The following is a 26,484-nucleotide window of genomic DNA, read 5'->3' on the forward strand; positions in this document are numbered from 1 at the left end:
CGGGAGCTCCGCTGCCCCGTGTGCTGCCGCCCCGCGTCCGCTCGGGCGCTGCCGCTGGCTCCCGCGTAGCTCGGGACTCGCTGCCCTCCCCACCCCCCGCCTCCTTCCAGCAATCCTAGCTTGGGCATCCAAAATCTTTGCTCACAAAGTTAAGGTCAATCTCTCTTTTTTTTCAAAGTTAGCTTCAGTTTTCCCACCTGTCAACCGGGGAACCGGGCATTTTCTGGTGTTTGCAGGTTGGTTTGAAGTGTCCTGTGTTCAAAACGAGGGCTGTAGCTTCCTCCTCACTGCGGAGGGGCAGGCCTTTGCGTTTCCTTGTGGCTCGTCCCCTTTGGCCCACGGTGGGAGAGAGGCAGGTAGCAACCTTGTTGCAGGTAGCACATCATGTCAGCCTTTCCTGCCCTAGTGCAGGGGGGCTGGACCCAATGATCTCAGGGGTCCCTTCCAGCCCCTAATATCTGTGAATCTGTGCCCCCTCCCCTTTGTTATAGAGGCTATTTATTGTGTTGCAGTATGTCTTGGGCAAACAGTAGACGCCATTAGGCAGGTTCTGATCGTGCCAGCTCTGAGTGATGTATCCTCCCTTTTTAATGAACAACTCTTTGCAGCCAGAGTCAGGTGTCAGTGCTGTGCTGCCCATAGGGTCCTTTGAAGCAGAGAGGTTCCCAGCTTCTGTATGATGGAGAAACTCCTGAGAGCTGTGCTTGTTAGGACTGCAATAGCCGTGGGGCATGCAAAGGCAGGCTGTGTGGGCCCATCCAACAGGGGAAGGTGGTGTCTGTAGTTGCTGTTCTGTTGGTCTTAGTTTTCCCCAGCTTGCAACAAGATGTGTGGGGGTGGTTGCCTTCCTCTATATTGTGGGGCATGACCCTTTTCCTGGGGTCTTCCAAATGCATGCTAAGCTACTATTTCTCTGTTGTTGCAGTGGCAGGACGTGGGCACTGCCCTTGTCTCTCCTCCTTTTACCTGTGTCGTGTCATGTCACGGGGCAGTTTGGATAGTCTTCATTGTAGCGGGGGTAGAGGTTTGCCGTGGTGATCTGGGGGGTTCCTGTGTCACCTGATTGCCTGTGAACATAGGGACTGTATTTGACTGCCCAGGATGCCCCTCCCCATCCTACACTCCTGTGTCTTCAGCTGGCCAGGATCAGCACTGCTGGGGTTTCTGACCTGCTGCTGCCCTGAAATGACTGGAGATCCAACTTGCTGGAAGAAGAGCTAGTATTCTCTAACTCAGGGATTCCCAAAGTTTTTTTGCCGTGGCCCAGCAAACTGCAGCCTGGAAGTGGCTGCGGCCTGGCAAACCACAGCCCAGCAGTCACAGCCGACCGCGGCCAGAATTTCTGGCTGGAAGACAGGTAAGGATACACCCACCCCCCTGGCAGGGGGGTGGGCCAAACCCTGGGCTACTGTGGGCCCTGCAGGAGGAGCTGCGGTGTCTCCACCCAGCTCTGGGGGGGCCACACTTTGCTGGTCTGCAGCCACTTCTGGTCTAGCAGCCTACCTGCCATGGCCTGGGGATTGAGAACCCCTCCTCTAACTCCCTGATGCCTCTCATAGATGATTTGACCTCCATTCTGGGATAGGTCCTCCCTGGGGTATCCAAACCCAAGTTCCAGGACAGTCCCCTCCTCCTTTGACCTGGAAAGAATATAGAGGATGAACATCCAGTATCCCCCACCCTTGCGTCGTAGGGGGACAGTGCGGTCTAATAGTGGTTTAGTCCCTGGACTGAGATTTAGTGAAATTGGAGGTTCTTCTTTGGCTTTACTCCTGGTCTGCTCAATGAGCTTGGGCGGCTTGGTCTCTGCCTCAGTTTCCCCATCTGTAAAACAGGGGTGATGATACAGACCTTGGTAAAGCTCTTTGTAATTAATAGGTGGAGAGACTTGTGGGAGAGCTGCATGGTGTTCTGTATGGGAGCAGTGTCAGGAGGCCCCAGCTGGAAGCAGAAGACTCTGGTAGGGGTGTGACAGTTGTACAATAGTAGGGAGGCTCTGAGAGCTCCCCTCTGAAATACAAGCTCACTTTCAACAGCTTTTCCCACCAATCCGTCTTTCTCCTCTTTGGATTGCACTGGAGGTTTGACACTCTTCAAAGGATCTGGCAGCACTGTGGTTGAGAATCACCATAGAGAAAGGACAGTTCTAGGGAGAGACATGCATCTTGGGTTTCTCCTTTAATGAACACTGGTATATATTATCAACAGCATTTTCTTCTCAGAGTGATATAGATCCTTACCATCCCAGCTTGCACCTCCTTCCTGCAATGGGTGTGAGTTTCCAAGTCCCCCAGCTAAAGCCCAGGGCATGGAGCTTGTTACTTTTACAGTGTCCAAGAATTGTTTCAAATTCTTGCCTCACTGCCAGACAGTGGCACATTGCATCTGTATGAGGCATTTACTGCAGAGTAGACTTATCACTCAGTAAAGGCCTTATCATCCACATGTGCAGGGCTATTAGACTGGAGTAAACTAATAAACTTTTCAGCAGGTAGTACTTCTAAATACAAATCCTTTAAAATACAAACAAATACAAGTAGTTTTACTTCAGCAGTGGATGTGTAGACATGGATACAGCAGGATGGGGCACCTTGTGACCCAGCCAGCCCCTCTGCAGTATGTTGAGCTGGGTCCAAGCAACTCCGCACTGCTCTGATCCAGCTCAATGCACTGCAGTCCCAGGAACAATAAACCCTGATGTGATATGCACTGGAGTTTATTGCATTGCATTAAGTAGATGCGCCAACTCAGACATGCCTAGCACTTGATTGACAGGTAGAGTCTGTCAGACCCAGGTTACAATGAAATCCTTATGGCTGCTCTGGCAGAGTTGCTCTGCTCTCTGCATCCCCATTCCTGCATGCTCACACACACCTGCACATCTAGTGGTGCCTATGCACAAGCACAGAGGCTGCTTCAATGCACTTGAATTCAAGTGTGTTGGAGCAGACTTGATTAATTGAGTCTGTTGGAGCTTGGCGGTTGCTACACTCCAGCAATCTCTTGTGTCTTATGTATCAGCATCCCTGTGCTTAAAAATGGTAGTGGGGCCCTTCAACTAAAGCTTGTTGAATGAGCTTTAGTTCAAACGCTCCTGCTGTCATTTTTAAGCATGGGGATGCTGATACAAGAGACACAGCAGCGCTTTAATTAGAGTAATTTTTGGAGCTGGCCTAATTAGAGCACTGCCCTCCCCAACCTCAGAGCAGGTGTAAAAGTACCCTAGATGTTTGCAGCTGCTGTCTGTGCTTGACTGGTTGCCCTGTGAAAGGCATAGACAGCACCGTGTGTGTGAGCCAACCCAGCCTTCTTGGACTCAACATTGGACTGAGAGTAAGATCTGAGCAGCCGTGCTGGGTCTGGCCTGTTCTGCTTCAGCAGTGTGGTCCTGTGGCTGCCAGGCCTGTGCCTGGGGTGGGATGCATGAGATCCCAGCTTCTCCCGCACAGACCTGCCTCTGTATAACTCACAGGATGGAGGTATTTGGGCTCTGCTTATCTGTGCCTCACAGCTATGGATGGAGATGGATGGGCTGTAATTCACCTCCCTCTTGGGTGTCTGCTTGTACTGACACCAAGGGTGTGAAATGCATAGCTGTTATGGGCCCATGGCTGAATGGGCCCACGTGGGTGTTGTGGCAGGAAGCCACCTTTGTTTCTCCCCAAAATCTCTGTGCTGTGACAGTTTGATTAGCATAGGCCCAGCAGAGGAGATGCAGCTTTACCCTATCTCTTTGGGTAACCTGAGCTGGCTGCATTCCTGAGGGAGGGGGGAAACCTGCTCCCCCTGCCTAGTGACTGGTATCAGCTACCTGGGTGAGGGGCTGCTACCTGGTGGGCTAGAGTCTGCCCAGCAACTGGTGATGTATTTCAAATTGGTTGGCCAACAGCCAACCAGAGCTGGCCTCCACTGGACCAGGTGAATGAGGTCACGGGCTATATAAGTTAAGACTGCCCAGGAGGAGGGGGCAGCAGCCATGCTGGGGACTCAGACTTAGAGAGGAGCTTTACCATCCGAAACTGGCTCTCTCCCCCATAACTCATGAGCCAGGAACGGCCTGCCTCCAGAGGGAATCTCCACCAGCCTCTGGATGATGCCTATGAGTAAGCTACTTGATTAGCTATCTAGCTGGCAGTAACTCAGATGCGTGATCAGAAGGTTACCTTAGCCAGACTGTTTGATGTTTAGGATTTTTATGATATTCTCAATCTTGTACCCTATTTGCACCCTACCCCTGTAATCAATAAAGTTCTCCTTTGTGACTAGTGTAGGAGACTTATTGAGGGGTGGGTCTAAATTATGCCTAAAAAAAAACCCCTTAGGTCCACGAACTAAGGGAGACTTTCCTTTTTGGCCCCTGACTTGGGGAAGTGCCCCAAGTGCCTGTACTGGGTCGAGTACCTATAGGACTATAGGCCTGTGTTTCCCCAAGGACATAGGGCCGAGTCAGTCCCTTCTCAGGGTGGTGGCAGCTGCGTTACCCCTGGGCTAGCGAGTGCACTCCAGGAAGGGGGTCAGCCAGACGCGAGGCGCCCCTAGGGAGGCACTCAGAGCCTGGAAGGTGGTCAGGTACAGGGAGGTGGGCGGCTCAATGCAGGAGCACCCCCTACTGGCCCACCACAGGTGTGACATAATGACAGGTGGTTCAAAGCAATAGGGCATTAGCATCCTACGAGTCTGGTGCATGGAGTCTTCTTGATGTTGCTGAGCCTCATTGTTCTTCCCATATGTGCCCACCCGAGCTGGTAGCTCTGTGGTTAGGGGCTGTACATGGCATCTCACAGGTTCTATAGACTTGATCAGCTTGGCAGGTTTCTTTGCTTTTATTTATTAAATGTGTCCCCCTGCTGTCCTACTCAACCCATCTGCCGTGGAGTAAAGATTTCACAGATTTTAAAGCACTGAATAGCTCTTGGGTGGGGCTGAGGAAGCCAGAACCTCCTATGGGAGGAAGGTCCTGGTGCTAAGTGTCTGGCCTGGGACTTGGGAGAGCTGGGTAGGTTTGTAGCACTGCCACAGGCTCCCTTTGTGACCTGGGACAAGGCCTTTGGCCTCCACTTTGCTGTACACCAGTGTGCCCCCTCCACAGTTTCTCTTCACTGAGCTGCACTGCAGGGTGGCCAGGGGAGAGGGCTTAGGGTGGGAGCATTGAGGTTGGATTTGACTCTGTTCTGACTTCAGAGGGAACAGTTAGGCAAGCACTTAGGGCTTTTGAAAGTCCTGCCCTAAATTCCTCTGGAGGAGAGCAATTCCCAGCACAGACCCCAGTGCCACAGCTGTTCTCCTCAGTGCAGGAAACCTGGGGCTGAGTGGGCCCTGGAGATCAAATGTACCTTTCTCCTCTGTGGTGGGGACCAGGGAGGCCATGTTCTCTGTGTGTTTAAACCAGAGCTGTTCAGTGTGTGAGTGGGACATGATTCTATGTGATGGTGATGGTCACAGTAACATGCTAGATGAAGAAGCCATGAACATGAAATGCTATAGCTGGGTCCTGGAGAGACAGGCCTTGCATTTCAAAGCCCTGTGGGCCCTGTGAGTGAGTGAAATGAGGTGGTTTCTGGTGCCTTGGTTCACTGGTCCTTGTTACAGGTGTTAGCTCTGTGGTGAGACTACCTGTCACCCCTGCTGCCTTGTGGCCCAATCCCAGTCCTGTTGGCACTATTGGGAGTAATGCCAGGCTGTAGACTGGTTGAATGAACATTCTGTCTTCTGGCTGTTTCTCTGGAAATGCTCTCTTCTGTAGGTACAGCGCTGAGCACAGTGGGGAGCTGGGGCATGTGAATGGCGGCTGTCTTGGGTTGGAATCCCCCAGGGCTGGATGAGGAATGGCTGGTGCTGGGGGTTGTCTGTGGTTAGGATCTGTCTGTACTGGTTCTTCCAGCCCCACTGTGGATGGGGATGTGGCATGTCCCTCAGCATGAACCATCTCCTTTCTCCCTTGGCAGTATCTCTGCATACATTGCAGAAGAGAAGCTCTCAAATGTGCTGCCGCCAATTCACCTGGATGCATCTCAGAGCTGGGAGGCATGGGGCGTGAGGCCTGGCTCAATGGATATCATCGTCAACATCAATATGATCCACATCACACCAGCGATTTGCACTGAGGTGAGAGGCTGTCCCAGCCCTAACCCCTCACCTGGGGCTCTGGAAACTCCCTGGCCACAGGCTGAGCCCCTTGGAGCTGGGCACATACCCCACTTCCCTGGTCTTCTGCGGGCAGTCCGGTAACCCAGACTACACAAATCAGTGGTGCCATGTAGTGGGTGTAGGTGCATAGTTCCCCTGAGTATAGACCTCCTACAGCTGATCCCTGTTAGTAGCAACAGGTTGGTGGCATGGTGCTGCGTTGCTGTTGTGGGGATTGTCATCAAAACAAAGTAGTGAAAAGATGCTCACAAGCAGCTGTTGCTCTTAACAGTTGTTATGGCAATGGGTGCTGAGTGTGTTGACTCTCCTGCGGCACTCTTCATTATTTGATCACGAAGCACTTCCTAGATGTTAATAAGTGCAGTCTGACATGCTCCTTTGGGACACATCTGTATTGCTATTCCCTTTGGAGAGATGGGAAAACTGAGGCAGGTGACATCTGAAGTGGCCTGCTTAAGGTCCTGACTCCCCATCCCATAGTTGAGCTCTAAACCCATCCTTGGGTAGGGGTGGTATTTGGGCTCTCTTCCCTATTGAATAAGTTTCTTGCAGTCTCACAGGGGTATGTGCAGGATCCCAGTGTAGACCAGGATGACTAGAAGTTGGACTGATTCTGAGTCCCCGTTACCTTGCTGATGCTGAAATCCTCTTCCTCCCACCCCAGCACCCCCCCCCCCAAATTGTTTGCATGCTTTTATATGGCTACAAATGGGTTTTTATGGGGTGCATGATGCATGTCAGAAATGTGGCTGGAAATCCTCTTGTCTTCCAAGCAGGGCGTGAAGCCGGGAGTACCTCAGCTGGACTGGCTCATTCAGCCCCCAGAGATGAGGGAAAGGGTGGGGAATGAAAGGAACATCAATAACCGTGGAGCCCCGGAAACAGGCTTGGAAGGGTCCTGGCTATGAGGAATGTCTCGTAGGCCCAAGTCCCTTGTCCCTGCTCTGTGCCATGTATTGTGCCTGTCTGTTTTCTCAGGGCTTGTTCAAAGGAGCAGGGAAGGTGCTGAAGCCCCAGGGAGTGCTGTTCACCTATGGGGTAAGTGATTGCTCCCAGGCTGGGCACAACTTACTGGACTGGGTGCCCTCAGCCTGCTATCAGGCTGGGGCTGCATTGCTTTGTGCAGTTGTGGCTACCCCCTCACTGAGACCCAGGGAGGGAAGGGGAGATTATCCTGAGGTAGTGAGGAGTGGAGTGGCTCTGGTGGTCGTGAGGTGTGAGTGGTCCCTTTCACTGGAGCTCCCTGCTGGTTGAGAGCACGGCTGCTAATGCTGCATCTCTGCCCCAGGGAACCAGGGTTTGGAACCACAACTGGCCGGCACTGGAAGCCAGAGCACGTGGCATCGTTGGAGACAGTAAATTCTGGGCTTGCTCTTGGATGTGCCACCTGATGGCAAAAGCATGTTACATCCCTGGAGATTGCTCATGATATACTGCTGGGGGGAAGAAGGGAGATTCTTTGCTCTACTCACACCATGAGTGGTGGTCTGGGTGGCTCTGAGGGTCACATTGCTGAGAGATATGAGGACTTGAGGTCCAAGACTTGGCTGGCCCAGGGTTCAACTCCAAGTGTAGCCTTACTCCCTGGGGGAGGGACATCCTGCCCCAAACTCTTTACATACATATTCAGAGCTTAGCCCCACCATTCCCAGCTTGGCCTGAGCAGTGGGTAATTGGTGAATCCGGTTCTGACTGGTGACTTTGCTGGATGTCTCATTAGTCCTGTGTGGAAGGGGTTGCCTGGTCTGAGGAGGCAGAAGGCCAAGGGGTGGGAAGTCCTCTCTCAGGCTCCTCCTTGGGCAGCATCTGCGCAGAAAGATCTAAGGACTCGTAGTTTAGGACTGCATGGTCTCAAGACGGGTTCTGCCTGTCTACTAGGGTCTGTGAGGAAGAGAGCATTAACCTATTTTATCTTTATTCTCTGACTTCTTCCCTTCTGGTGTTTGGGGGTGTGGGTTCACGTCTGATCACACCCAGTCTGTGGCTTGCAGGTGCTTGAGGTGCCCACAATGAGGCCAGTTTCTAATGAGTCCCTTCTTTGTGTCCCTCAGCCCTATGCCATCAATGGGCAGATCAGCCCACAGAGCAACGTGGACTTCGATCATGCTCTGAGGCAGAGGTAGGGGGCTGGGGCTGGGGCTGGGGTGGGAGCAGGAGGCAAACAGTTAGACCTGGCAGTTCCCACTGTGCAATGAGAGGAGGTGTTTGCTGGTGCTGAATTAGGGCCAACCCAGTGGGTGTCTGCAAGGATCTAGGCCCCTGTTGCCTGGGCTGAGAGGGGAGAGAGGGCCCAGCACGGTGAAGGCACTACACTTCTCCCAGAGTGTGTCCATGCCACTTGTCTTGAATGTGGTAGCACTCCAGGTGAAAACCACTGTTGTTGCTGCCTCAACTTATTTGATGCTTCTTAACCAGGTACTGCTGCCTCCAGGTGAAACTGCCCCATGCACTTCCTGCTGCATTAGAGCTCTTGTGATTGACCTGACTAGCACCAAAAATGAAAGGAACCTGAGGGTAGACCACACTATGAATATGAGCCGGCAGTGTGATGTTATTTGCCCTGCAGGCTACAGCACTCTGGCATGCATCAATCACTGCATCTCCAGCAAAAGCAAGGAGGTGATTTTTCCGCTTTACTCAGCACTGGTGAGACTGCAGCTGGAGTCCAGGTCTGAGCACCGCACTTTAACAAGGACATGGACAAGCTTGAGAGAGTCCAAAGAAGAGCCACCCATATGATCACAGAAAGGCTAAGGGAACTGGGACTCTTCAGCCTGAGGAAAAGAAGGCTGAGAGGGGACCTGGTATCAGCTTATTGCTACACTAGGGGAGTACATCAAGGGCTCAGTGAACAACTGTTCACCAGGGCACCCGAGGGGAAAACCAGGAGTAATGACCACAAACTTCTGGAAGATCAATTTAGGCTCAACATTAGGAAAAACTTGACAGTCAGGGTGTTCAGACTGTGGAATAAGCTCCCTCCAGAGGTGGTGCAATCACCTACCCTGGAAATCTTCAAGAGGAGACTGGACAGTCACTTTGCTGGAGTCATCTGACCCCCAGTTGTCTTTCCTGCTTGATCTTCCAAGGTCCCTTCCGGCCTTACAACCTACAAATCGGCATAAAGCAGGCAGGAGCTGCCTCTTGCTTTGCAGCTTTTCCTCCACACTCCTCCCAGAAACAGGCATGTGGGTGGAACTGCCCTAGGTGCCTCTGTTTCTGGAAGGAGAATGGCAGGGGCTGGAGCAGGAAGGGCCTGAGGCAGCTCCTGGCTGCTTTAGGCTGGTCACAGAACTCTAGTGCAGCAGGAGCGCGTGCGTGGGACAGTTTTACCTGGTTGCTGAAGCCACATCACTTCCTGCTACATCACAGCATCCCTGAGGGGGTTTTGTGGCACTCTGGTTGAGAACCACTTATCTAGGGACAGCCAGCTCCATAGAAGCCCTAGATTTATGGGGCAGGACTCTTCAGGTCCCCTGTCATGCATCTGAAGTGACACCTGCTTGCTTTGAGGCATCCTCATGGCCACTTGTCCCCTGAATTCAGGGATGAGTCACATCTTGCCATAGTGCATTACCCATGGTTCCCCTTGCCCAACCACCACCCAGCCGCCTCAGCCTTGAGAGCCCCCAGGCAGGAGCTCCTGAGGGGAGCTGCAGATTCTTTGGAGAAACACTGTGGGGGAGAGGCTGTTCCTGGAGCCAGGAGATCCAGCCCTCAGCTTCCTGGAAAATCCCCTGTGGTGAGAGGCTGGACTGAACCACTTCCTTGCCAAGGCAGGAATGACATATCTGGTTTCTTTCCCTGGCAGGAACCCGGCCTGGGGTCTTCGGGACACAGCTTGGCTGCAACAGTTGGCTGAGGCCAATGGGATGTGCCTGGAGACAACGGTACATACTCTGCACTGGATTCCCTCCCTGCCCTAGGCCCACCCACAGAGTCTGGGGTCTCTCAGGGAGGTGGTGACCCCACCTCTTCACTGAGTGCATGGGTGTCTCCTTGCCAGAGCTCATCCTGGGCTGGGGTTAGACCCTGGGATGAGATATAGCAGGGTGTGCAGTAGGGAGGGGTGTGGAGGCTCTAAGGCAGTTCCCAGCCCCTCCAGGTCAATGGGATGGCAAGTAGAGATGCCTGCTCTGCTCATCACCACCACCCCCAGGCAACGTGCCTTTCAGTGCCCTGCTCTACATCTCGGTCCCTGCCTCTGGGGGAAGCATCACTCTCTCTCCCCAGCAGGAGTCTGAGCCTGTCTTCTTTCTGGTACCTCTATGGGTAAATGGAGAAGACCTTCCTCTTCTCTGCTCTCATGACATCTTTAGAGGCCTAAAATTTGGTGGTTGTGGGAGAGGCAGGGCTAGAGTTAATACAAGCTCCCTGCAACACAACCTGAGCTGAAGTCGTGGGGAACTCCCTTTCTCCCCTTCCCTCCAACCAGAGATGCTGGCTCCAAACCATCCAAGCCACAATGGTGCTTTCAGCTCTGGGCCTGCCTGGGACACCAGTTCTCTCAGTAGCTCCTCTCAGTGCAGCTGCAGTCCTCTGACCCTGGCTTTGTGCTTCTAGGTGGACATGCCAGTGAACAACAAGTGTCTTATCTTCCGCAAGCAGTGACCCCCTGTCCCAGGCTTTGCTCCAGAACTGCCTTCTGCTTACCTGGAATCAACTGCGTGTCAGTGCCTGTGATGCTCTGTGTGGCTTGTTGTGGTGTCCCCAGGGTGCTGGTAGAGTTTCTGTAGGGGCAACCCCCAGCTGAAAACTTGGCAGCAGGACTGCTGTGTGGGGAGTATGGGCATTACTGACCCCCTGCTGTCGGTTCTGGAAGCCCTTTGGGGATGGGACCATTCAGGCAGGCTCTCTATTGCATGCTTGCCTGCTCCCCTTGCTTCTGCCCTGGTGAGCTATGTTTCACACCCTTAATGCAGCTGCCCATAGTCGAGCCCTAAGGGTTGATGGGTCCAAAGAAGAGCAAACCACCTGGTTTGGGTCACCTCCCAGCCCTGAGGTAGGCCTAGCCCAGCCTCAGCCCTCTCCACTGACCATTTCAGAGCTCCCACAAGCCTCCTTTTCTTTATAGTTCTTTAGTTCTGCCTGCGCCTGCCTTCCCCTAAGGGCCAGTTTCTCTGCTGAAGGTACAGTGGGCTTCATGGCTGTGGCTCCCTAGAACAGGGGTTTTCAACCTTTTGGAGCCAGCGTACCCCTGGCGGCCAAATGCAGAGCTGGGGGGAATGGGTGCACAGCTGAACATGGAGTGGTGGCCGCTGCTGTGTGCAAGCTTTCCCCGCGTCTGGCAGGCAGCGCAGGATGGTGCATGGCATTGCTTTGTCCCTGCCCACCCTGCGTACACCCTAGGGCAGGGGTTGTCAACCGGTAGTACGCGAGAATGCCCTAGGGGGTACGTGCGGGCAAGGGAAATGGAGCACCACCACATACCATCCTGTGCTACTGCGCAGGTGCCACCCACCCATCTAGATGCCAGACGTGAGGGAAGCTCGCACAGGGCAGTCCCCCCTCCCCTGCCTACCCCCCATCTGGCCACTGGGGGTGAACTGATCCAAAAAGGCTGAAAACTCCCGCTCCTAGGGTTTTCTCAAGTACCCCAGTGGTATACATACACATACCCTCGGTTGACAACCGCTGCCCTAGAAGATTGAACCACTTAGGTAGGGACCCAGTGGAGGTTAAACATCCCAAGTTTTAGTATTCCAGCCTTTTCTCCTTAGGAGCTAAGGCAGCACGTTGACATGCCTGGCAGCGGGCACCCCCCTTCCAAACACTGGCCCATGGCTCCTAGTACTGAACGGATTGAAATGCACTCGGCAGGCTGGTGTGCTGGTCTGAATCTCCCCACCAGGGGGCAGCAACTCTTCAGAGGACATCCCTGTTGGTGGGGGGAGAACTGGGACCTCTGAACAGCCCTACCCCCAAGGCAGCGTGTAGGCAGCCCACAGCTCGCAAACAGGCATCAAAGAAAAAGACCTTGTTTCCAGTGGGGAAAGTGGTTGTTTTAATGTAGAAACAATATCCTGTCACATTGATGAAGTGTTTATCCAAATTGGGGCTGAAAAATAGGGGCAGGAGTTTCAGCCATGCGGGTGCAGTAGGAGCACCAGTCCCATTAGGTGCCCAAGGGACTCATGGTCCCAAAACACTGGGCACTTTTGGAAATTGCGGCTCTGCTCCCTTGAAAAAGCAACATCCAGCAGCTGCAGAAAGACGGTCCGGGGTGATGGTTCCCTCCAGTGGTTGAGCTGGAGCATTGCAATGGGCTTCAGCCCAAAAGAGGGCTGGTTGATTGCTGAGGAGATAGCCCTGTGGAAAGATGTACGCTGCTGTGCTCATGCCCTCTCAAGGGGACCTGGCCTTTGGCCCAGTAGATACATGCCTGTTGCTGGTTTCTTCCTGAGCTGACTGGTGTGTGGTGTTTGCCCAGCCCAAATGCTGAGCTTTGACCCTGGGTTGCCAGGAGGCCCGTGGGGCTTGTGCGATACTCAAAACCTCAGTGTAAGGATAGTGTTTTGCACTGACCAAGGGTCTCCATTAGCCCAGGCCAGGCCTCTTTCTCCTGGCAGCCATGTGCGTATGAGGGAGTGAGAGGCCTGTAGTTCCTCAGAAATATATGCAAATATATATATATATACCGACATGGGGTGGAGGTGCTGCCAGCAGGAAGGGATGGGGGGTGGCGTTCTGTCCGTCCACCTCTGCTCCTCTCTGCCCCCTCCAGCCCAGTCTCAGCTTTGCTTTAGCCCAGCCTGCAGATGACTCATGGTTTTCTGGTCCTGAGTCCCCAAGCAGGAGCCAGTACTTTGAGGCTCTGGCAGGGGAGGGGGCAAGTATCTTGTGCCGTGCCAAGCCCTCTCTGATAAAGGTCAGAGTAGCCAGCAGCCACAGGTCCACAGCACTGACCCTCACTAAGCCCATCTTGGGTAGTGTCAGCAGAGGCCACAGTAGCTAGGCCTCCTCTCAGCCCTAGAGGAAGGAGGCCTAGTCCCACTGATGGAAGGAAGCTTATCCTCTGCTCTAGCTGTAGCCGGAGAGGGGCCTCCTTTTAACAAAATAACCAAGGAAGGCTGATGAAGGCACAGTGGTGCATTGAACAGACCACTGGGGACTCAGGAAACCTAGGCTTTATTTCAGACTCTGGCCGTGCCCTGCTGGGGGACCTGGGGCTGTCGCATCCCTGCTCAGGATCCTGCTCCTGGGAACGTACCATATGGGATCACTGGTGTCTGCACAGTGTCCCTCAGAAGCCTCTTGTGACAAAACCTGTTGCTGCCACAAGAGCCCTGTTCATAGTCTTATTTCTGGCCATTCTCCAAATAAAATCCTGTCTGGTTTTCGCTTTATGGCCTTGGTGTCTTTGTCACAAGCAGGCTGGGTCAGGCCAGCCCTGCAGTCCCTACAGCTTCCTACCCCAAACAAGTTGTACCTCCAGGCTGGCATTGCCCAGTGCCCTGGGGTGACAGAAGAGGCAGGGGCTGTTTGCCTCTGCTGGCAGTACAGGTTTGGGATCTAGCACATTTCAGTTGGGAACAGCGCAGGGGGAATGGATTACTGATCTGCATCTGCTGTCCCACCTTGTCAGCACATCTCATGCTGCTGAAATTGGTAGCTGCAAAAGCCAGTTTCTCCCATGCAGTGAAGCAGAAATCTGAGGCCCACAAATTATAGGAGCTGCCTCCCTTTCACTCTTCTCCCCCACTCAGTCCTCCTGACTGCAAGGCAGCTGCCTCCAGGCTGTTCTCTCTATAACACCCTTTGTAGCTCAGTCTGTTACTCACTAAAGCCTGGTTACTTGCTCTTCCTCATGAAAAGTTCGAGGAGAGCCTTCCCAGAAACATTGCTTCCAAAGCAACATCCACAGGTAGGAGACAAGGGGTTTCCTCTTGCTGGGGCCCTTGCAACACGTTAGGAAGCTGCCCCAGGAAATGTTCTGCAGTGCAGACAAGGGCTTCTGGACCCACCCAGCCAGGAGCTATGCTATGTATGAAGCTATGTGGATGAGCACAGTGCCTGGCTAGACAGCTGTCCATGAATGGGCTGTCCATGAATGTAGCAGCCACTAAACTGAGCTGCCCTGTGCATACATTAGAGCAGCAAACTTAGTTTATAGGAGTTAGAGCATGGCCAGCCCTTGCATGGGTTCTGCTGTGGTAGGACAGCACCAGGGAGCCTCGAACAAGAGCTGAGTGCATTTGCAGCCCTGGTGTTTCTTGTCCAGGAGGGGACCATCACACCCAAAGCTGAGCAAGGTTCCCACAGGAGCTGCCTTCTTTATTACCGGGGGACTAGAGCATCAGGGAAAGGATGGACAAGCCTGTCGGACCCCACGCAGCAAATGGAGCATGACACCAGCTAATAGACACCCCAGCCCCCCCTGCCTGGTCAGTGCTAGCAGTCTGAGGGGTAAAGACCCTGCTCCCCCAAGGGACTTAGTGTCTAACACCCATTGATTTCCCTGCATGGATTTTAAGGGGAGTTAGACACCTAAATGTCCTGCGAGCATCATGGCTAAAGCAAGGGAGCAAGAGAATAATGCTCCGATGACTGGGTTTGTCCGGACGATACATCCCTGTCACCCCAAACTACCAGCTGGGCTGTGGGAGCCATGTTGTTGGCAAATCCATCAAGGGTAGGTTTCTCTCCACTGCTATCAGGGGAGCTCTGCTGGGGATGATTTTGCCTCCCATGCTCTGGGCCTGAATCTTCCTACTGCAGATGAGTAGGGGCCCATTCCTTGTGATGAACCAGATCTCATCCTCTGCATACAGGCACAGTGCCTATTGGGAAGGGTCAGAGCCCTGGGGCTAATACATGGCTATGAGGAGGGGAGATAGCTTCATAAGGATAATATTTTTTATTCAGAGTCAGGACTTGGCAAGTTACATGGACAAGACATACGGACACATAAATTACAGTCAGACACGGGTAGTTACTGAGCTCATCATCACCATGGAACAAAGTGGGAACAAAAAAACCCAACCCAACCAACCAAACATTACAAAATAAACTACTGGTCCATCATGGTGGCCTGAGGTCTCTGGGTTTGGGATAGACCACTCTGAGGGGCTTGGGATGCTGGAAACAGGCAGCTAACCAGAGTTCACTCCATGATCCCAGGGCTGGCTCGTAACTCGCTACTTGGAGAGATGAAGGCTGGGTTGTCTATTTGGCTGGATGCCTGTACAGAGGTGCCCCCCTGGCTGCACCTGCTGAGGAACACTGCTAGGCTAGTCCTGGAACCTGTTAAGCAGCTCACAAGTTTTCTTCTCGATCAACTCATAGATCTTCTTCACTCGTTTGTCATTGGCAGCCCGGACATAGCTGTTGGGGTCCAGCACAGCCATGCCATCATGAACCTCTCCCATGATGATGAGGGGCCCGTCCTCTGTGGTCATGTTGGGGCAAGGGCAACTCCAGTCCATGTCAGTCAAGGTCACTTCCAGGTACTTGATGTTGAAGAACTTGAGGCCCATCTTCTCATCCTTGAGGACATCCTCCAGGGCGAAGCGGGCGATGCCAGAGTCCTGGTCCTCAATGATCTCCATGAGGCGGCCTACGATGGCAAAGTCACTGCGGCAGAGGCTCAGCACCATCTTGCTCTTCAGGCGGCAGGCCTTGCACTGGAGGGTCTTTGGGAAGGGGCAGACATCCTCGCAGCTCTCCTTGCTCTCAAAGTTGTTGTCATTGCCCTCACAGCCACCATAGACAAAGGAGTGGCACTGCTTCATGAGGTGGTTGTAGGCCCAACGAGCTTCCCAGTTTTTGCAGGGGCCCTGCACCATGGGGAGCAGACACATGTTGATGGCGCTGCTCACGCAGGCTGAGCGACACTCCTCGTAGGTCTCAAAGTGGTTCTGGTTGGCACCACAGCCACCATAGCGGAAAGTGATGCAGGAGCCCTTCTTGGGGTCAAAGTGCCAGCGCACCTGCCGGGCCTCGCAGTCCTGCTTGTCCGGCTCCTTCAGGCACTCGGTGTTGGGGAATTGCTGGGTGCTGGGGGTGCGAGGCTCCCCACTGGAGTGCTCCCTCTTGATGACAGAGAGGGGAAAGTCGGCACGGAGCAGCCCAGCGGAGTTCCTGGCTGTGCAGGTGTAGATGCCAGCATCCTCATACTGAGCATTGTAGATGACCAATTGGCCGATGTTGGTGACTACCACGTTGCCATACATCTGGTCAGGCCGCATGATGAAGTTCTCCTGGTGGTCACTCTGCTTCTCCCAGGTGATGTCTGGCCGGGGCCTGCCGCTCACATCACAGTGGAAGCTGACAGTGCCACCCACGTAGACCGACTGGTGGAAGGGGTTGTTGTAGAGGGCAGGTGGGATGGGTACCTCGGCAGCAGCCCCGGGGGTGGGCCGGGCTGTGGTCTCTAGGGGCACTGGGCTGGTGTTGGGCCAAGTGAAGATGTACTTGCAAGGCACCACGGTGAGGCTGATGCCCCGGATACAGGCCTCAGCATCCATGTAGCACTTGTTGTAGTAGGTGAGCCCATCTGAGGCACAAGTGAAATTGGGCTCCTTCTCACAGCGATCCTTGCACTTGCAGATGGGCTGCCCGTCCCAGATGTCGCAGTCTGAGCCCTGCTGGGTGCACACAAAGCTCTCACATGTGGCCTCCTGTGCCAGCTCCAGGGAGGAGAGGCTCCCGTCAGCATAGCGGGCTGCCACACAGCTCCGCAACCCGCAGACATTGGTGCAGCACTTCTCAAAGCCTTCACAGTCCTGGGGGGCGAGAGGGGAGAAGCGGGGGAACAGCAGCAGCATTAGAGCCATTGCGTGCTGGCATCCCCCTGCTGCCAGCACCCCGCTGTTACCCCAGGGCACTTCCACGGCCTACTTACGAGTCACTTCCACCTGCTTCTGGAATACAGCTCCCTCTGAGGTGGAGCATGACATCTTTTAACAGCACACAGAAACACTGAAGCATGGGTTAAGTCAGGAAAACCCCACAGCCATGAAACACTACAGAGGAGCCTCAGGATACAGAATAATGGCCTTGGGGCAGGACGCAGTAGCTAACATCCCTCCTTTCTTGGGGAGGCCCCCTGCAGGAACATTGCTGCTAGGGATATGGCCCTGCCTCCCCCACACAGGTCAGCTGTCCAGCCAGGTGGACTCAGAAGGTAGAGTGCCACTTAGTGCCTAGCAGTTCTGCAGGAGCAGCAGGGCCTGGCCCTGCCTTGCTCAGCCCACAGGCTTTAATGACAAATCCTGAGACATACTGAGAAGAGGTATGCAATTCAGAGCAAGAAGTCAGGAGGTCATGCTCTGTGAAGTGATTTAAGGGTGCTAATAATAGTCTTGATGAATAGAGCCGCTGCCCTTCCCACCCACGGCTCCAGGCTCATGTTACAACAGGAACAGCTCCATGGCGTATGTCCCACCACTCTCTCGATTTATACATGGGGAGGGAAGCCAAGGCCTGCACAAGGAGCCAGTGGCAGAGTTGGGAATCACCCTTGATGCCTAGCTCTCAGTCACTTATGCCTTGTCTTCCTGGGGATTCATGTGTCACTGGTATACAGCTGCTTTTCCCTGCTCAAGGAGCCAACAGCCCCTGTCACAGGACTAGGCTGCAGGAGCATGAGACCTGCAGGTTCAGTGAAGCCAGGCTTCATGGGGACGTGGGGTCTGTACCAGACAAACCTGAGTTGCTCCAGATAGGGACAGCATGGGGGAGAAATGGCAATGCCCCTTTGAACGCTCTTGAGCTAGGTGGGACTGGGGGAGCTCTGGAATGGACACAGAAACACTTTGATATGAAACACCTCCCTGCAGTCACTATTGCTCAGGAACCTGGAGAAGCACAGCTATGTCTTGGAAGGGACTGTGATGCTGGCAGTCTGTCAGGGAGTGTGACTTCCCCTCGTTTCAGAGACAAGCAGGGGCCAGAGCTGGCTCTCAGCATTCCCCCAGGTATTGCAGCTGGTTCTTGAGGCACCCCCATGCTGGGGTGGGCTGTGATGCACCCCTGTGAGGGGAAGGCAGCTTGTTCCCCTCCCTGGTGATGTGCAAGAGAGGCTGGACATGAAGGATGCAGGGATGGGGCTTTGATCTGACATGGAACTGGAAGATCCATTATTGCAGAGGCAGCAAGGGAAGGAACTGGGGGGGGCTGGGCTCTCTTCTATGTCTGCCTACTGACACCATTCTTTAGACACAGTACAGCAGCATGTGGAAACCCCAAGCTAGAGTGAGGCTCCATTGTGCAAGGCTACAAGGAGAGGGTCTCTGCCCATGACTGCCTGAATGCTACACAGACAAAGGTGGGAGGGGCACATGGCTGGCCCCTGGTCACAGATCCTGGCTGAGCTCCTGACATCCAAACTAGTGCTCTGTCTAGTGCAGCCCCCTGTTTCTCTCCTGCAGACCTAAGCAAAGGGCTGTGTGCTGGGAATCAAGGTGCACTGCACTTCTGCTTGCCACCACACGATGCAAACCCAATGCCAGTTCAAGGCCAGAAGTGACTGTCATTTCCTCCCCGTTGAATGCATTTCCACATTCCCCGGGTGCCGGTGAGGCTGTGCAGGGAACCTCTGGGACCAAGCCCCTGGGTCCAGCCTCCTGCCTCCATCCCATGCACTTAGCCCTTCTGCTCCAGTCTGATCAGTAAGTAGCTGCCGCTGGGCTATTCAACATCTCTGTCACAAGCCCACATTTGCTAGCCTCACTATAAGGCCTACGTTAATATAGCTTACTCCCAGGCACACGTGTTTCAGTCAGACACTTAGCATCCCTCTCAATGCTGCTCAACGGTGCTTGAAAGTGAAACTGGCCAGCAGCCCCAATGGCCGAGGGGACTGCAATCTCCTCCTGGAGTCAGCGCACAGAGCAGCTCCCTGGGGGGACAGGGGCGCACATGGAAATAGAGCAGCACCCGGCCCCACCCCACAAGCCCCTGCACATGCAGCTGCCCATCATTGTGCCCAGGAGCAAGTGGGCACAGGCATGTGGGAGTCCTGCAGGATCAGGCCTGGCACCTCAACTCTAGGCAGGACATCCCTGGAAAGCCTGGGTGCCAGGACTGCAGGTGGGGGAGTTGCCCAAGCCTTCAGGCCAACCCCTGCCCATCCTCACCCCCCTCCCACAGGGCTTGTGCTAATGCAGTTAGGGTAGGATAGTAAGCAATGAAGAATAAACCACCCCCCACTTGGCCTTTCCTCAGAGGGTGGCTGCAGTGCCCCCTCTGCCAGGGCCTCTCTATGGGGCCCTGCATGCACTAGGCCCAGCCCCTCTGGGGAGGAGGGCAGGGCTCACCTGGTCCGTGTGGCACTCCCGCTCGCAGGTGCTCTGGGCATCCACCCACAGGTTGGGGTTCAGCTGGTTGGGGCATACCCCCAGGTGGCTCATTCTGATTGGCTGGAGGCTGGCCCCCTCTGCCAGGACAGACAGGAGAGCCAAGACAAGTACCGCCAGCATGGGGTCTGGCTGGCTTGCCCCCGCGAGCTTCCGCTTCCCTTTTTTCCTCTTCAGCCCCCGGCCTCCGAAACTCCAGAGGGGCATTGGTCTGCCCCTGGCTCTCAGGCCAGGAGGGCTCTCCGCTGGGTGTGCTCCTTCTCACGCAGAAACACTCACATTCACTGAGCCAGGTGATCACGTGCAGTGCTCTCGAGTTCCCGCTCTAGTGTGCCCAGTACTCAGCGGGCATGTTACCCACAGGCACGACGCCTGATGCCGGGCTCCGTTTCATGCCTCGCTCTCTGCTGGCAGCAGCCTACAGTGCTCTGTGCTGATCATCTCCCAGCGCAGGAGTCCAAAGAGATCCCAGCCTGAGCAGTTCCAGGTGGGGGCCTTACATCCCCCCCTTTCTGGGAACGAATCAGTCCATGTGGTTCCCAAGTGCCATCCAACTTCATCCAGTTGGTTTGCCAAGGAGCTTTCTAAATCCCAGGCTCAGGGGGGCTTTGGCTTTGCAGCCACGGCTTTCAACGCGCCCTTAACCCTCTTGGGCTTGTTAAGCTGCAGAGTATCAACAGACAACACAAATAAACTGACTCAGAGCCCGCGGAGCCGGAAAGCTGGTCTGGGGTGTGCATGTGTGTCTGTCTGTGGGGTGGGGGTGGGCGAGGAGGGAGGGAAGCTTGTAATCTGAATCCCCTCCCTCGCACTGATGTGTCTGGGTGTTTGGAATGGAAAAGCCACTGACCTCAGACTCTAACCCCGTCTGAGCTGATCGACTGGGCAAACAGTGGGAGAAGATCAAAGGCAGAATGTGTGGAGCCTCCAAAGAGAGAGAGAAAGGAGGGAAAAAGCCCAGCCCAGGGAGCAAATTCTTTTGGGATGAGAAAATGGCCAGAGCACTCTGTCCATCTGGAGGGGATTGACCAAGCCAGGCCCTGTAGCACATAGGCAAGCCCAGACCTTGTACCAGGTGCCTGCAGTGTTGCTGCTCTGTTGTCCCTGCTTCCTTTGCACTGGCCAGCTCGTTGTTGGAAATGGCTCCAGGGAGGGTTCAGGGCCAGGGCGCACCTGGGAGCGCCTGCAGCAATATGCACAGGGTGAGAACTTGGCCAGGGCAGCGCTCAGGTGTGAGGAGGTGACCTCCAGTGTCGTGGGGCACTGGGTGTCAGACCAGTGCTCTTGCTCCCTCCTTTCCTGCTGAGTACAGAGCCCAGCATCCACTGGTGCCACCAGATCCCGAGAGAAGACACTGTAGTCAGGGGCAGAAGGGCAGGGAAAGCAGCTCTGCACTTTGGTACTGACAGGGCCAGGGAAGTAAAACATCACAAAATATCCCGCTTCCAGAGGTTGCAGCTTGTTGTTATGCTGCTAATCCCAAGCCCACTCAAAGAGATCCCAGGGGGCTCTAGTGAAAGCTGCAGTCCTGGGAGCCAGTGGAGACAGACCCCTGCCATGTTACCGGGGCATAACTCTTTGCAAGCTTGAGCTCTGGGAACAAAAGGCTGGCTCCTATCAGTGTCCACATGGCACACACATGGGCCCAGCCTCCCCAGCAACACTTGGAAAAGGTAGTGTTGCTTTGCAGGCCATGCACACCCGGGGTGTCATTGGGACTGGGGTTCCCCCAGGCAGCTCGCCTTGTGTGTCCACCCACCAGTCTCCCTGCTCAGGGCTCAGAGAGGCCAGTGGTTTTAGCCCCACTGGAATAAGGAAGCTGGTGGGAGGGGGAAGAGCGTAAGCAAGGAGAGTCCCCCCCAGCCTGGAGTGCTGCATTCCAGAGCAGGGCCACAAGCTCAGACGAAAGGGGAAACCACCCATCCCGAGAGCCTCATCCTCCTGACTCACATTGTCTTAGTCGGGGGCTATAGTGCTGAGCTCCACAGCGGATGTGGGGACATCTAATGGAGAGGCCCAGGCTGGTGAGACACACGGTATACAATGCTCTTGTCTCAGTGACTCCAGATGAGGAGATGGCCTGGAAAAGCCTCTCACTTTTGTCTGGAGATTTTTTTTTTAAATATATTTCATGTTCCAGGTCAAATTAGCCAAATCAGTTCCAAATTATATCAACTGAGCAGAATGCAGTCATTCCAAAAACCATATTGATTAAGCAGGCAGAACTTAATTGTTCTAAACACCATGCATGGTGCTACAACCGGCGAGCATCCACTACCCCAGACCTATCATCCTGGGACTTCAGATGTTCCTAAATCCATTTGCAGGCATCCTATGTGCAGGCCCAAGCCCAAAGGTCTTGGGGTTCAGATGGCTCCAGATACTACAGGCAACCATCCTCTATCCCAGACTCTTTAGTCCAGGACTTCAGATACTCTCTACACTCAATCTTAGACTACAAAAGGCCAAGAAGATCTAATGCAACTGTACTGACTCCAATGGTTTCTTGGCTGGACAAGTGGGCTGGAGGGGCTGGCTGAGGGATAGACTCAGAAGACAGGGTGGGCCCCACATGGAGGAAAGTCTTAACTCAGGAGGTCAGTGTGTGCAGGGAGTGTCTATCTTGCCAGGGTGAGGTATGACTGCAGGCCTGAGTTAGGTTTAAACTGGCTGGGTGGTATATGTGGTGCAGAGCAGACTCAGTAGCATGGAGCTCAGTGTGGGTTGAAGCCTGCAGGCCAACTGCTATCACTGCTCACCATACGGGCTACAATTAATCACCTCTGCTCTGGTGGAGTCTTGCCTGACCCCAGATCCAAAGTGCAGCTTGCCCTCACATGCAGAAGCAGGACCCATCCAAGCCAGGTACCGGAGGGCACTCTCAGTACCTCTAAGAGAAGCAGTGAGGCTCACCCCAACACACTCAACCTCTATGACCTGTGGCCAATTGCTGATGCTTCAAAGGAAAGTGAGAAAACCCCAGAGACCAAGTGGTGTATTCAAGCAGGGATAAACTCCTCCTGGTCCCTACAGGCACCCAGCAGAAGCCCTGAAATAGGGACCTTGAACACTCACCAGCTGACTACAGTCCCCCAGAGCACATCTAAATGCTAGCTCTATCACAGGTGTTTTATCCAGTTCCCTACTGTATGGAGCCTCTGGAAACCAGGCAGCACTAAGATCTCCAGTTTATAGACAGGGAATGGAGGCAGAGAAAGCAAGAGAGAGAGAGAGAGAGAGAGAGAGAGAGAGGGGTCTTATGCACACAAGGAAATGGCCAGCATAGTGCCTGTTCTGAAAGAGCCAGTCTATCACTGCTAGCCATGCTGTCGCTCGGGTCTGGAGTCAACATCATGCTTTGAGAGCACACTGAATATTTGGGAATAAAGTAGCATAAAACTATAGTGCAGTCAGGAGATAGGCAGGTCAGTCAAGTCTCCTAAGTAGACAAGGACCAAGCTCATGGAGGTGGTCACTTTCAGAGTGGGGCCTTAAGCCCAGGACTCCCATGTCCTAAACAAGCTCCCAGGGCTGAAATATCACCATCTGCCTACAGGATATGCCACAGTGATTCTACCAGGATCATTCACAGATCAGTCAGCCTCACCTCAGTCCCTGAAAAACTCACAGAGCAGATCATGAAGGAATCCGTTTCTAAGGACTTGGAGGAGAAAAAGGTGATTAGGAACAGTCAGCATGGATTCACCCGGGGCAAATCGTGCCTGACCAACCTAATTGCCTTCTGTGATGAGATGACTGGCTCTGTAAATGCAGGGACACTGGTGGATGTGGTGTACCTTGACTTTGCCAAGGCTTTTGATATGGTCTCCTACAGCATTCTCACAGGCAAGCTTGAGGAAGTATGGCCTGCATGAATGGACTATAAGGTGGATAGAAAACTGGCTGGAGCATTAGGCTCAGAGAGTAGTAATCAATGGCTCAATGTCTAGCTGACAGCCAGTATCAAGTGAAGTGCCTCAGGGGGTGCTCCTGGGGCCAGTTTTGTGCAATGTCTTCATCAACGACCTGGAAGATGGCACAGAGTGCACCCTCAGCAAGTTTTCAGATGACACCAAGCTGGGGGAAGTAGCAGATACACTGGAAAGTAGGGCTAGGATTCAGTGACTTAGACAAATTGGAGGATTGGTCCTAAAGGAATCTCATGTCATGAAGTTCAACAGTGACAAATGCAAAGTCCTGCACTTAAGACAGAACAATCCCATGGACTGATACAGCCTGGGGGCTGACTGGGTGGGCAGCAGCTCTGCAGAAAAGGACCTGGGGTTACAGTGGACAATAAGCTGAATCTGAGCCAGCAGTGTGCCCTTGTTGCCAAGAAGGTTAACATACCGGACTGCATTGGTAGGTGTGTTGCCAGTAGGTCAGGAAAGTGATTATTCTCCTCTATTCAGCACCGGGGAGAGGCCACATCTGGAGTATTGTGTCCAGTCTTGGGCCCCCACTACAGAAAGGATGTGGACAAATTGGAGAAAGTCCAGCAGGGGACAACAAAAACAATGAGGGAGCTTGGGGGGCACAATTTATGAGGGGAGGCTGAAAGAACTGGGATTATTTAGTCTAGATAAGAGAAGACTGAGGGGGGATTTAATAGCAGCCTTCAACTAGCTGAAGCGGGGTTTGAAAGAGGATGAAGCTAGACTGGTCAGTGGTGGCAGATGACAGAACAAGGAGGAATTGTCTCAAGTTGCAGCAAAGGAAGTTTCGGTTAGATATTAGGGAGGGTAGGAGGGTAGTAAAACACTAGAACAGGTGACCCAGACAGGTGGTGGAAGCTGCATCTTTGGAGGTTTTCAAAACCTGGCTAGACAAAGCTTTGGCTGGGATGATCTAGTTGGAAACGGTCCTGTTTTGAGCAGGAGGTTGGAGTCGAGGACTTTTGACATTGACGACGCATAGGGGGTGGACACGGGTGCATGTGCACCCCCTGAGACTGGGAGTTGTTGCTCGCCACCCCACCTCTACCCCATCGCTGATGTTGCTGCGGCCACTTGCAGGCGACCCCGGCCTGGCCTGCCTTCACTGCTGACATGCAGGCAGTCCCCGCTCACCACCGTGCCCCCCAGCCTCGGGAGGTATGAGGTGCTCATGACTTCTGAGGTCCCTTCCAATCCTAACTTTCTACGATTCTATGATTTACAGATGAGGAAACATGGATAGGCAGGGACATGGCCAAGGTCCCATAACAAAAGCACTAGCAGAGACAAGAACAGACGCGCCCCCCACCCAGGCCCCGCATTCTCTGCATTTACCCCAAGACTCCCCTTCCTTAAGTGAAGCAAATTCTAACCCGCTTCCACACCACCCATTCAGCTCTTCACTCCTTCCATTTAGATCTGTTTTATTTTCACTGATGAGAGGTTTTGCACTAACACTCACCTTAATTTTGGTGAGCTCCAGACCCCTCCATCCTTACTAGACAGGGAGCAAGGGGGCAGGGAAATCAAAGCCAGCTTCATTTCAGACACTGGTTTTCATGCTACCATTTTACACAAGCACTTTTCCTATTTAAAAACCCCCCTGTAAATAATTAACCATGGGAGGTAGTAATAAATACATTGTACTTGTGAAGTGCCAGTCTTGGTTGGACCTGAGGTCTCTCTGGCTCTGTGCCTGGTCTCTGATGGTGCCAGCACTACCAGGTGCTTAAACACCTTTGAGTATTTGCCTGTTGATTGCTCAGAGAAAAGCACAAGAATCATAGAATTGTGGTATCAAAAGGGACCTTCAGGCTCACTTAGTTCAGCCCCCAAAGAAGCACCTCAGTGCTAAGAACTGCTAGCCTGTTCCTAGGCCTTTTCAGCAGTAGATAGCAAAGCACTTTGCAAAGGAGGTCAGTGCCAATGTCCCTTTTTCACAGCTGGGTAAACTGAGACACAAAGCAGTGAAGTGACTTGGCCAAGAGCATAGCCACTTTTACCCGATTTTAATCCTGAGGAGTCAAGGATTAGCCAAAGCATATGGTTTTATTCCCTGTCCAAATGTTTCACTAGCAGTAACTGCTCTGGCTCTCTTCTGAGCCTGTGGTTGACCTCTTTCTAAGTCAGAGCTGGTCAAACCATGGAATTTTCCATGCCTGAACAAATGCCCATTTTTCAAAACATGGTTTCAGTCCAGTCCGGCCTGAACCCAACACCTCAGAGTTGATTGGCAACTAGAAATGCTGAAAAATGTGATTATGGAACCACAGACACAAGGCGTTACAAGAAGGGATACTGCTGCCCAGGCCCCTGCCTGCTACTGGGAGCACTGGGTGGCTGTCCCAGAATACTGACCCTGGAAACCCACCCCGGAGACACCAGGCTTCTGGCTCTGCAGAGTGCTGCCTGGTACCCCTGGTGATCAGTACTTCTGGGCGCCATGCAGCAGGAGCAACAGTCCAGACTCAGTGCCCAGTTTTAGCTGTCTCCCATGACTGCCAGACTCCTGTGATTCTGGGCCAGGGTGCCTGGAAATCATAAGCAGCTCTTGCCACGTCCAGCTGTAACATTAAGAGCTAAGTGTTGGTTGGGAAACAGGGAGGCTGGAAGCCCTGGCCTGGTACTTCTTTTGCCTTGAAGCAGCACACTGGGAGCTGTAGTCCCTGTCAGCCCCAATAAGGCACCTGCAGGGGCTGCTGGATTCTGCCTGTGAAGTTTATCCAACTCTTGGTTACTACAGATAGTGACAGACATCCAGCTCTCCATAGTAACTATGCAGGGGTACGGGCAAAGGAATCTGTTTTGTTGAAAAATTTGGAGTCAGCTCCACTTTGAATCTGGCTGAGCAAGATTGTAACAGATTCAGGCCTGCTTGAGATGTCACTTCTGTCCTTATTTACAGCCATATAATGCTTGCACTCCCCAGTTGAGACTGGGGCCATCATGCTTGGCAACATCCCAGTTCAGAAGGACCCAAGAAGCTGGTGTACTCATCACACTGTGCATCCTGGATCCTGGCAGCAGCAGTCTTGATCCACAAGGCTTGATCCCAACCACTGGAGCTGCAAGAGAATCACCTAGCTACTAGCAGTAGAAGGCTT

General features: G+C 53.5%; 2 protein-coding genes across 2 annotated transcripts; one reads left to right on the plus strand and one right to left on the minus strand.

Annotated features, from left to right (window-relative positions):
• Window positions 1–111: 111 nt before the first annotated feature.
• On the plus strand, window positions 112–10,854 carry METTL26 (methyltransferase like 26). The gene is made up of 6 exons (XM_019539963.1): window positions 112–154; window positions 5,946–6,105; window positions 7,126–7,185; window positions 8,199–8,266; window positions 9,959–10,037; window positions 10,711–10,854. Exons 2-6 carry the CDS (start codon window positions 6,049–6,051, stop codon window positions 10,756–10,758), a joined length of 312 nt encoding a protein of 103 aa, XP_019395508.1. The 5' UTR covers window positions 112–154; window positions 5,946–6,048; the 3' UTR covers window positions 10,759–10,854.
• A 4,135-nt stretch (window positions 10,855–14,989) lies between these two features.
• On the minus strand, window positions 14,990–20,221 carry WFIKKN1 (WAP, follistatin/kazal, immunoglobulin, kunitz and netrin domain containing 1). Its single transcript, XM_019539962.1, has 2 exons — window positions 19,407–20,221; window positions 14,990–16,871 (listed from the first exon to the last, which is right to left on the minus strand). The coding sequence occupies exons 1-2, from the start codon at window positions 19,650–19,652 to the stop codon at window positions 15,378–15,380; spliced, it is 1,740 nt and encodes a 579-aa protein (XP_019395507.1). The 5' UTR covers window positions 19,653–20,221; the 3' UTR covers window positions 14,990–15,377.
• Window positions 20,222–26,484: the final 6,263 nt, after the last annotated feature.

This window comes from Crocodylus porosus, unplaced genomic scaffold, assembly GCF_001723895.1.
Source record: "Crocodylus porosus isolate Cpor-Errol unplaced genomic scaffold, CroPor_comp1, whole genome shotgun sequence".
In the NCBI taxonomy this organism is placed as follows: Eukaryota; Metazoa; Chordata; order Crocodylia; family Crocodylidae; genus Crocodylus; species Crocodylus porosus.